Genomic DNA, 12,743 nt, shown 5'->3' on the forward strand with positions numbered 1-12,743 from the left:
TTAATATGAATATGTATTTAGTTATTGATAGGGTACATAATAAAAAATTTAAAAGTTCAAAATCTAGACATAGTGACACTATATAGTCCTACTAGCTAAGAATGATGAAGCAAATGACAAATTTTTGCAACAGCAAGATGGGTCAAGAAACCTAGTAATAAATGGGGAAGACAAAGTATTACACATACATCACCTATTTTAAAAAGTGTATTTATACCAAAAAATTCACTGTTAACAGTTATTCAGTTTTATTATCTAACAAAAGTAGTGAGGCGTGCTTTACGCCTCAGTATTTTCCGTTGAACTTATTACTATATTTATTTAAATTTGATATTTTCTTACCTAATTTTTTTAATACCTGCTCAAGTTTTTTTCTTTAATTATAAATTTGTTTTAATCTAGCTTTATATATAGTGTTTTAGCCCTATTCTATCAGGCATTGAGTATTGGCAGTGTAACTATGGCCTGTATATACCGAAACTATGGGACGTTCCTTCTGGTTCTTTTTTGACTCGCTGCACAGCGCCACCATCGCCATGAATGAGCGAGGAGATACGGAGCGCTCTCAAAGTTGCCTGTGCTCGGCCCTGCGGGGCGGGCGACTGTCGTGCTGGGTGCTCTTCATTTCTGGTCAACCACGGACTTCACGACTTCAGCAGCAGTTTCGCCAGCTTTCATCTTTACAAGCCAGCCTTGAGCTAGGTGCGCTATCGGGCTGTTAAATGCATGTGTGGCGCGCCGAAAGGCATTTTAACTTTGTATAGTTTGCCATTAACTAACTGCACACACACAATTGATAAAGACTCACTACTTTTGTTTAGCTTTAATCAAGAATTTACCTAGCTTTGTGGCATCCCAATTACTGTCATGCACAGCGCTCGTTCTGTCTGGACTATGGAAGTTTGGCTGTTTAAAAGATGTAGTAATCACGCGCATGGTATGGTTGTGGGTTTTACGTAACGAGTGCATTGCTGGACAGTATTTAGCTCTTTATGCCCTGTATTGAACTTCTGATTCAGCAAGCCATAGCTTGATCTAAACTTCTTTGCATTTTGCACATTAATTTCAAACTTTCAACCTTTCAACCTTTAGAAAATATACTTGGACAAATGAACTAATGCCTTTGGTGTGCAAGATACCTCAGCCAGTGAGATTGCCTAGTTTTCCGCTCATAGGTCGCTGTAAAACAGTTCGAGAGGCCGCCTCGCTAACAAAGCTAACTGGACAGGCTATAGGTTGCTTCGGCCACGAGGGAGAGTGTCACGCGTCGCGGAGTGCTCACGCAGGTTGAAGGTTTTGGCGTACCTTCGCTTACATGAATCGACAAGGCCCATAATGCAATTTGTTTTTTATTACCATCTAGGTGATTTGCTTACAAACGAGTACTTTTAAGCACAGAAATTTTCGTTCATTAATCATCCCGCCGCAACCATAGTCTCGGTGGGTTTAAACAATGTAGTAAACTTTTAATTGACTTTTTTTCATCGTTTATCCACAAGTCTAATATTTTGCATAAATTTTAAGTCTTTTATATTGATTTTGTCAAGGGCTTTAACAGACTAAATTTAACTAGTTATGAACTTTATAATACACACATGTAAACTATTTTTTCTTGGTATATTTATTCATACAAATAATTATTTTTAACCTATTTTATTGGTCTATTTTAAATGGCTCCTAATAATTGTATAGGCTTTCTGCTCAATAAAAGCAATGGAGACTAATTTAGCTGTTATAATTTTGTTGTGCTGCAGCACTATTGTACATTAATTATTAGTTACACTAGGAATTGTCATACTGGTGTGTAAATGCAACACACTTTTGAGCCTAGTAAATGTTTTTGAATGGTTTGATGTGACTTTCTTTTTGCAAATCCTAGGTCACGTTTATTATTTTGCTCTGCTTACACTTTTGCTGAGGCTCATGTTTTGAAGACTGCCTCTACTGGCTAGACCCGCACGCCACAGTAGTAATTAAATATGTTAATACATATTGGGGTAAGATAAAAAAATTATAAAGATACATAGCCCATAAGAATGATTCATGTTGATTCAATAAATTTGTGTAACTTTCTGTAGATAGGTACCATACATATTTATTAAGTAATTGAGAGTGTATTACAATTGATTTTCAGTTTGTTAGTCATTAGAACTACTGGCGACAAGTAGAGTCAAATTGCCACGAAGACTGATTCATTAGGGATGGCTAATTGGAAGAAAATATTTCAAAATGTCTGCAACGTCGGTACTGCCATGCACGTCAGCGAGGCAGTGAGGCGGTAATCGTACCTGGTAATCCGGAGAAGTGGGTTCCACGGGGCGAGCGACCACCAACCTCACGTGGCTCCCCGACTGTCGCAGCACGGCCGCCACCTGCTCCGAGCCCATCCCTCGCAAGTTGACCTCGCCAATCTGCAGGATGTGGTCCCCGCTCTGCAATCGGTTGTCCTGCACACGAGACGACCCGCCCCATGTTCATTTCCTCCCCAAGATGGCAGACAGTGTATCACAGCTGACAAGAAACACTCTGGGATCAACTTATAACAGTATTTCCAGCATGGCCGTGGCCAGGATTTTGTGAAGGAGGGAGTCCAGTTGATATGTTATCATTTTCTTTAAAATGGAATTTTAAAAGAATTTTGATTGTCACTTTGAAATCTCAGGAAACAGTCAATTATTAGAATGGCAACGTTTTACACGTAGAATTTTAAGAAATTATTTTTCTCGAGAAAATAAAACTAAACATTTTACATTTTGGATTTTATTTCATAGTTTTTAATACTTCGTTCTTAAAAAAAATAATTTATCTTTTTTAAAAACAGGTCATAAATTAATATACTCAATGTTACCAAATACATGAAACACACATCAAGTTTATATGAACTATATGCTTGCAGTAATAATTGTGCAACCAAAATTAAATATGGACCACTTGTAAACATAATTCCTGCCACTTTCATTGCATGAGGCATGTCAAGCTATAATGGGGTTAAAGATTTTTGTAGCCCAGTAAAGATTAAAAGATATTTCTAAATGTTTATCTCTGCAAACTTACGTAGCTATAATTGTTTTATTCTGTCTTCGCTTGTGTTCTAAACCCTGGAAGAGAGGGGTCCTTCTCCCTGGCTACATCCCTGTTTCTGGTCAACAACTGCACAACATTCAACTTAAACACAGTCTACCTTACACCTCTCTCATCAAACTAACACGAGCACAACTAACTACAGTTCCTTGACCGAACGATACAACATAGTGTGTATTCAAAAGTGTTCAGGGTGGCTGCAACGCACCATACGACACTAACTAACTTCATCGCCCAAGCCAGAACGAAAGCCGAACCGACTCACCCTGTCGGCGACTCCGCCTGGCAGAATAGTCTTGACCACCACTCCCGTGCTGCGGCCTCCGATGATCCCAAAACCCAGTCCCGATCCATCATTGATAAGGTCAATAACTTCAACTTGAGCCCATTCAGTGTTCAGCTGATCACAAAACAGGACCTCAATATTAATCATCACACGGAAAAATCAACCACACAAATTTTTCAACTAGGCTAGTTATTTTTGATAAAACCCAAAATAAATTTCATTTTATTTTCAATAAATCATTAAGAATGAAGTAATGCATTTATACTGACAGTATATGTTAACTATTACATTAAAAATACTGTGCGCCCTTAAAAATTACAGCTATAGTAAGTCTCCATAGCAACACGTTTCTACTTTACAATAAATTGCAAAAAAATTTAAACAGATTTTACAGAAAAATTTTGGAAAATAATTTTTTTTTTGGATATTTTTGTTAGTATTATTTTTAAATGAATGAATTAAATGAATGCTTAAGAGCGACTGACCACCATGTCGGAGCCAGCCTTGGAGGTGTCGCTGACGGCGGAGGGGGAGCGGTCGACGGGGGAGGGCGAGGGCGGGGTGGCGGGCGCCTCCTCGGTCCCGGTGCGCGCTACCACCAGCTCCACCAGCCCCCGAGCCTTCTGCAGGATGCTGATGGCCTGCTGGTGGGAGATGTTCGAGTCCAGGGGCTGGCCATCGATGGCTAGAATCTGGTCCCCTTCGTGCAAGTTTCCATCCCTGCGCACAGCGAGCAGCGCGCACGCTGTACCACCGACAAGCAGCTAGCTGCACGGCACGGCCTTCCAATACAACACACTGCGATCACGCGGCCTTCTAGTACAACACACTGCGATCACACGGCCTTCTAATACAACACACTGCGATCACACGGCCTTCTAATACAACACACTGCGATCACGCGGCCTTCTAATACAACACACTGCGATCACACGGCCTTCTAATACAACACACTGCAATCACACGGCCTTCCAATACAACACACTGCGATCACACGGCCTTCTAATACAACACACTGCAATCACACGGCCTTCCAATACAACACACTGCGATCACACGGCCTTCTAACACAACACAATGCGATCACACGGCCTTCTAATACAACACACTGCGATCACACGGCCTTCCAATACAACACACTGCGATCACACGGCCTTCTAATACAACACACTGCAATCACACGGCCTTCCAATACAACACACTGCGATCACGCGGCCTTCTAATACAACACACTGCAATCACACGGCCTTCTAATACAACACACTGCAATCACACGGCCTTCTAATACAACACACTGCAATCACACGGCTTTCTAATTGAACACACTGCAATCACACAGGCTTCCCACGTCTTATTAAAAAAACACACGAGCTCTTAAATTTAAGACTACGACATTTCAACAAAAAAAGGGCCAACAGAATGAACGAATGAATGACAGAAATTCTAATCACACATCAGGGGGTCATGAGTCGATGCTATGCGAATAGAGCACTGACAGAATTCACAAGTGAGGGAAACAATACAACTCTGATAAAACCCACCGACTCAGTGAAATATCCACCAGTTTCCCCACTTGCGAAAAATCATAGTTGGACCCCAGCGGGAATAGAATCCAGATTGCCTTGGTGGGATGTAAGTGATTAGACTTCTCGACCATCCTAGCTCCAAAAGGTCGAAGCGTAGAGACACGGAAATTTTGTGGATTCTTTTGGTCGCAAGGTATTTCCCTTTACGACTGTAGCCCAGTCAACTACCAGTCATCAATGCAGTGTCTGAATAACACTGATCCACTCAATAGAAGCAGTAAGAAATCAGCTAATAGGAAAGCATATGTGGGTAGAGTATACATAGTGCTGCGGATTTTAGTCTGACATCAAACGAATCCGCGAAATTTCCAGGTCTCTAGAAAAGAGAAAAATAATAAAAATTATTTACAGTAACCATCAAATGCACAATGATATAACAACATTTAGAAATTTTCTGTTTTCTATATATATTTTAAGCTTAATGGTGAGTTAATGATGTTATAGCAGTGTGGTATAGAATAGATTTTCGGTAGGCCATGTCCGAGATATAGCTAGTACTCAATACACGCATACAATAATCTTAAAATATGAAATTTGTGAAAAATTGTGTGATAGAAAACAAAAATCATTAGATGAAGCCAGAGAGTAACAGCAGTGATTTGTTATGAAATTGTAGGTTATTATGGTATTACAAAATTGTCATAGTATCATAATACTAAATCCTTGAAAAAATTAGGACACCTGAGAAGTTTAAATTAACACGCAAGAACACAAACACTAAAACAAATAATCAAACGGGGTTGTTCATCATGGAGGATCTAGAGCTACTGAGATATCAGCAGTTACAGTTGACAGCCATCAAAGGAAAAAAAGTGACCCGATAGAGGAAGTTGGTACTTGCAACGGGATGTTATATGCATCGGGATATTATCTGCTAGTATACAGTTAAATTAGAGACTCAGTATTCCCGAACTGTGCTAAGGAAGATACAGATGAATCCAGTTTGGTGGTATGTCAGTTCCTCTGTGCCTAATTTTAAACAAGGGCGTACAAAGGGGAAGAGGGGGAGTGATATATGGCTCCAACCCCTTCTTCCCAAACCGAAATCCTAAGACAGCCTAAAAAAAGGGGTTTGTCTGTAAAGTCGGTTTACGGTCGATAATATTACGTGATAACGTCATAAGAAAATATTGATAAAAAATTGCATACTTTTTAATTTTCAAATATTATTTACAGTTTTTGCAAATTTAATTTAAATAATTAGTTTAAATATAATCATGAACAATTAGTTAAAAAGCCCGCCTTAACCTGTTTGATATTATAGAAGATTTTCTCGCACGGTGGTTGGCCGGTTCTTGCACGTTCGGCTCAGGCGGAACGTGACAATGAGTCATGCTTTTTCGTGCGTGCAGCCGGCGTTCATCGATTTATAAGACGTTATCACATCAAAAATTGATCATACAAACCAACAAAAGGAAAAATTTGAAAGCAAACAGACAATGGGGTTCCATTCTCACCAATCCTTTCCAAACGAAACAAAATTGTGTGTAGGCTCCCGATTGTAAATGATGACTTTTTACGATGGAATCCTTTAACTGGTACTTTGCAATTATATGTTGAGAAATACTGGTCACAGACAGGGTGGATGTCAGAGTATAACTACCATAATCGCCCGACACAAATGTGGTAGTTGCTACAATGGCTTAAATACGTTCACTGATGAGAACTGCAGTCAAACGTTTATCACTATTTTAGCGACAAAAAATTTTTGGTCACGTGTGTGAAAATGGCTACAGCAAAATTATAACACTGCATGATATATATTAAGATTTAATCAAGTGTCTTAACAGTATTTAATGGTAATGCACAAACAATGGAGAGAAAAAATGTACTGACTTAGCGAAATTGAAAAAAAAAAGTAGCCAATAATAAGTTAATTGCTTCTTTGTTTTCAACCCTGTCATTTAACTAATTTATTTGATTAAAAAACCTTACCTGAGCAATGTGTTTAATTTTCACTGAGTCCATAAAAATCACTTGGTGTTGAAAAATAAGCAACAAGCTAATACAATTATATGTCAGTTAAGAGAAAAATGTCACTGTTAATAGTTTGAAATTTTTATAATTCATTCCACAACAAAGGACAGCTTTGAGACACAGAATCAGGGCTGGAGCACGATATAACAATGACATTCGAAAGTAACGGCAAGGGATAGATAGAACAGCGAGAAATACAAAAGGTCTCTTGATCAATCACGTAAAGGCTTCGCTTGGAAGAAGAAAGGGAGGGGAGTGGAAGGGAAGACAATGAGGAAAAGGCGCCCAGCAATCTGCTGCAATCTTCCCTGGGGATATGCTCTGCGTGGATCCTGGGTCAGCCAGACAAACCGACCGCCCACTGGCAATAGCTGCGACAGCTTTCAGAAGAGTCTAGCGACAGCAACTGCAACTGCCGCACCGCTTACGCTCGTTCCGGGGCCGGCTGCCGCATCGCTCACGCTCGTTCCGGGGCCGGCGGCACGATTATATATGTCATCTGAAACTTCTATTTGTCAAATATGGCCTCGTGGCTGAGCGCTTAGCGGCGCTATCATCTAATCTTAAGGTTGCCGGTTCGAATCCCGGCAGGTGCGAATTTTTTTTGTACTTGTAAAAATAAATACGAGCACGTATAATTTCAAAAGTAACAAATATATTTGAATAATGAATGCAAATAAAAGTAAATTTATTAATTAAATTGTAATTTTCAGATAAGGACATGATAACTAATGGTCAATTAGGTTAGGTTAGCTACATTATAAATACTTTAAAACTTTGTGGTTGATTTGGTTAGGATAGTTACATTAAAAATACTTGGAAATCAAACATCCAGGGGGTAGGCGCTCCCGATCGGCCAACTTCGGAGAGGATCGGCATTTGCTGCCAGTTGCAGGACGGTAGCATTGCTGTCGCTAGACTCTTGTCAGCTTTCAACAGAACACTTTTTTTTTTTTTACTGCGACTCTCCCTCTCCATGCCAACTGCAAAAAAAAAAATAGTGCACGGGCTACAAGTTACTTCTACCTCAGCGCGATACAAGGAAACAAATAAATCCAGTCCACCAAAGACTGCTACAGAGGCGAAGAAAAGGGATTTGTCTAAAATGGTAACCATTATTTCACAGTTTCATCACTTGTAATTCGAGAAGGAAAGTATTAAATCTTACAATCATGTTCAAGGGTATATCCAGGGAGGTGCTGCCCCCTCTCCCCGACCCGTTTTTCTAAGTGGAAAGAAAAACCAATTCGAAAATTTGTAACTAATCCTCACAAACTATTTTTCAATTTTCGTTATAATTTATCATCTTCCTTTTGTTGTTGTGTATTAATGTATAGCACCAAGGAGATTCACCCCCCCCCCCCTTCCGAAAGAATTCTGAAAAACATCCATTTGGAGCTGTTCCTGTTGTAATTTGCGGTAAAAAAAAAGTACAAAAAAACTTAATAAAGCATACTGAGAGACGAAAAAATGTTTGTTGTACAGAAGTATGCCTTACCATATTTTAGGTGCAAAATTAAAAAAAAAACGTGACGTCATAACAAAACATTGATGAAATGATTGCATACTTTTATGAATAAAATTGAATCATTTTTATTGAATTATCACTATTTTGTATGGATACAAAGAAGGAGTGAAATGAAATCTACAATTTAATTGATAAATTTACTTTTATTTGCGCTCATTAATTCAAATATGTTTATTTCTTTAACGAAGAGATTATTTTAACTATAACTTTTATACATGTTTGTTATTTAACTTCCTCCAATCTATGTTATTCTGTTACGGATAGGACGATGATAGGAAAAGTAGGAAACGAATGGGAGTGTTTCAAGTTTAATGTGCCTCGAAGAAGTCAAATCGATGGTTGTTCCAATCGAGTGGAAGAGAGATAGATGCGGCGCAAGCGTACAATGAGCATAACGGGACAATGTGCGTTACGGGACACTTTTTCGTGCGTGCAGCCGGCGTTCATCGATTTATTGGCGTTGTCACGTCAAAAAAACACAATTACAAAAAAAAAAAATCTAATGGGATGAAGCTAATGTCTTAATTCATCAGCAAGTACAGTTCAGCCAATGTGTGTAGCAAAAATGGGATCTTCCGGAAAGCAATTTTCCCAGGGTAATTACTGCAGCATCGACTCCATCCACAACAGATGAATATTAAACGAGGGTCCATGCACGTAATGCTAGCTAGCTGGCCTGAGCGTGCGCACCACCATCTAGCCATTCACGACCTTTACCCCCCCCCCCCCCGTACACGCGCACACGAGGCGCACCCCTCCACCCACACAAGGTTCATTAGCATCGCACCACGTGTCGGGGGTTTGGAAGTGTGACGACAAAAGGTAGTGGGGGGTTGGGGGCAGGGGGTCCACATCGATCGGCCCGTGTTCTGGTCTTGACGCTCCAACCGAGCGAAGCAGCAGGCGACCTTCCGAGCCACACAACACACGAGCATCTGGTGTGGGGCGCAGGGGCGCTTGACAACAAAGAGGGGGGGGGGGGGAGAAGAACCCACATAAAGAGGCGCCGCCTCGAGTCACAACGAATCTCTTCCACCCTTCCCTCCTCCACCCCTCCATTTTCCTATAAACATCTGCATCATCGACCTCGCGCATGCTTCGGCGAGGGTGAAATCGCTTCCTTAAGCCGAGGTCACACAGACAGCTACGCTATGTTCGCGATGTTCGCTGCGTCAGGTGGCCAGACAGGAAAATCTAGTTCGTGATTTCGGAGAGACGCATGCCGTGGGATTCGAGTGATGATTCTGACGATGATAATATTCTGCTGGCTCTCGCAGTATGTGAACGTAAAAAGAAACGGGTTCATGAATTTAATTTAGAAACAAAAAAAAAATAATTTGATGAATTTCATCATATTTGATTAAGCAGTTGCGAGTGAGGACGAAACCAATTTTAATGACTATCAACTCAATTTAATAGCATTCCAAATTAAATCCCAGGCAATGCCCTGCATATCCTGCCTTATATTTTCTTCCATCGAATAATGCCATAAACATAGCGATGGCTTAGAATGAAAACCTCGTATCTCAATTTTTGGACGAAAATACGTTTTTTATGTTTTTGGCTGTAAAACCTCGTATCTCACAAAATGTTTGGCTGAAAGAAATAAAATGTGCATCCTACTGCTTTCTATCGGGAAAAAAAGAAACCACGCATATCAGTAGCACGGTTTTTTGTCTCTGCTGTAAAATTTGCATTTTATGAGATACAATGTTTTCATTCTAAGTCATCGATAGGTACTTTCGTAATATTTTTTTAAATTAATATTTCCTACGACTTGACTATTTAAAGCACAATACTGAGAGAAATGAAACTCCATAAAAAAGCAAACGCAGAAGTACAGCACAATCCCGCCCGAAAACAGATGTATTTTTTGTTTGTACGCGCATGCGCGAAGTCAGCGACTTTTTATAAAAATAGCTGAGAACCACACACCTGGCAACGTCGCCAACATAGCGAGCACAGCTTTGTGTGTCAGTGACACCTGGGATGCAGCTGGTTATATTTTACTCGCGTAGCGAACATCGCGAGCATAGCTCCCTGTGCCGCAACCACTCCACCAAAAGAGCACGGCGTCAGGCCAGGTTTAAAAACTACGCGAGAAACGCAAGACGCAAAAAAGTTCAGCAACCACATTTCAGAGTACCGGTTTATAAACTACGCAAGGAGCAATAGCGCAACACAAATATTGTTCAACTTCCAACTTTATTGCGTTTTGGACGGTCATACTGGAAGTGAAGTGTTACGAAACACCGCCTAGTCAGGGGTGTAATTGTGTTCGTGAGGCGGGATGATAAGTGCGACGCTCGCTGGCTCTTCTAGCGCGGTATCGCCTCTTGCGCGCATTCTTCTCGTCGTGCATAGGACAACTACTATGGAATTTGAGCGGTGACCGTAAAATTATATGGCAAAGAAATTTAGATAAAGGTGTAATGCAAGTCCATTAAGTGCTTTCAAGAATCTGTACATGTTGTTTGATGCCTAAAATTTACTCTGAAAACACGCTTTTTAACCATTTCAACTCTTCTAAACACAGTTTAAAAACTTAATCCGGAATCAAAACTAATTTTCGGCCCTGAGCGTATTCATAAATGCTTTTCGTTAACAGACAACACTCAAATATCTTTCGTAATTATCAAATCGCGTTGTTTTTCGTGAAGCTCTGCACACCGTATGTCTGCCCGGATAGGCGGGGGCCCTTAAAGACGCAGACGTTATGTGCATAGGAAGCCAAGATGATGTTTTTATTACAAACATGACGTTTTTACTCGTGAAAGAAAATACTACTTACCAAAAATATCATTGCAAAGTTCACATTTTATCCGTGATAAACATTTAAAGAAAAAAAGACGCCCCGGGGAAATAATTTGTTCTCTACTGTTTTACAGGTCAAAGTTTACGGGCTGGTGGTGTCTTGCGATTTTCTTGCTTACAAACTGACGTTATTTTCTTGCATTGATTGATGTTTGCGTATTTGCGTCGCTGCGTTCCTTGCGTAGTTTATAAACCCGGCCTTACCTTCGAGCTTGACGCCTTCTAAGTCCGGGATTGAGCGCAGGAGAGGGAACTACGTCATATCGCGTGTTGCAACGTCGTCGCTATACCATGAGTAACCCTAACGTTCGTTGGAACCTTCTCGAAGCAATTCAAAACACGCGCGGTAGTTATAACCCGACACAGCGCCTGTGGGTAATTTGCAGTGGCCACGAAGCGAACACTTATTCTCCTTCCGCGGGAAACACCCGTCGTCCCTCTTCAGACGCCCAATGTTCCGAACGATTAATTGCTTAACCACGATCAGGCGTGGTTAAACTTTTCTGGCCAATCGCAGTTTCGGCGGCCACGAGCATAACAAACACCCCGAGAAATATAATAATATCCCGTTAGAATGGTTCGCATGGTCAAGTATAAAACTAGTAGTTTTCTGTTGGCCAGTCATTCATCCATACATGTTTTGCTGCTTGGCCCAAAAGCAGATTAAAAATAATTTCATGGGCATACGTCATTGTCATTAATTGGATGTGTGATTGATGGGTGCTGATGTTGGTTCCCCGAAACGTAACCTATTGTTTTGAAATTTTACTGTATTCATCCGAGCTGCCGTCGTGTTGTCCAACGTGGTTTTTTTTTTTCTGTATTTGCCGGTATTGTTGCAACTGTCTCGTCGTCGTCAGCCTGCTGTCTTCGCACGTGCTCTTAATTTTTCTGACTAAATACCTTCCATGGAATTATGTGCTGTCTAGGTATGTAGCATTTGACGTAAGCTGATATTGGTTTGTTCTACGCATATCCTTCATCTCTGTTGTCCATTCTTAAAATTCTTATATGACAACCAGTGTGAATTTCCATGGAACTATTTAAACCAATCTTCCCCATTGCGATAATCATTCAAAGAATCCGGAGCAAGTGCTGACAAATCGCAAGCACCCTAACACCACCGCAGTTTTCGACCGCGAAGAAGCTTGGCACTGCGGGATGCCTATCCGATAGGCCACAGGGAGCGTTATTATAGCCCAAAATTATCAGAAGCAATTTTGATCTTTATATACTGGTTCGTAAGGTCTAAGCGCGATATATCTTGAAAATAATTATATAGCGAAACTCACCCGCAACCATACATCGCTTAGTACCATTCCTTTTCCTTAAACAATTTGAAGCGATTTTGAAACATGTATCCTAGTAAGGCATATGATTCAAGTAAAATTTTGATTTTAAATCAAATAATTCTTTCACCGTACGCCTTGCTCACTTGTTAAATTTTATCCATTATAAACTTATGGTTATT

General features: G+C 40.4%; 1 protein-coding gene across 2 annotated transcripts in view; it reads right to left on the bottom strand.

Moving 5' to 3' along the window:
- Positions 1-12,743, bottom strand: part of LOC134541980 (patj homolog) — a 197,638-nt gene that overhangs the window by 40,013 nt on the left and 144,882 nt on the right. For both annotated transcript variants that reach the window (XM_063385752.1, XM_063385750.1), the window contains 3 exons: positions 3,853-4,087; positions 3,347-3,481; positions 2,289-2,447 (listed from right to left, as the gene is read on the bottom strand). In XM_063385752.1, coding sequence (XP_063241822.1) covers positions 2,289-2,447; positions 3,347-3,481; positions 3,853-4,087 — 529 coding nt within the window. The remainder of the gene's footprint in view (positions 1-2,288; positions 2,448-3,346; positions 3,482-3,852; positions 4,088-12,743) is intronic.

Source organism: Bacillus rossius, assembly GCF_032445375.1.
Source record: "Bacillus rossius redtenbacheri isolate Brsri chromosome 4 unlocalized genomic scaffold, Brsri_v3 Brsri_v3_scf4_2, whole genome shotgun sequence".
Lineage (NCBI taxonomy): Eukaryota > Metazoa > Arthropoda > Insecta > Phasmatodea > Bacillidae > Bacillus > Bacillus rossius.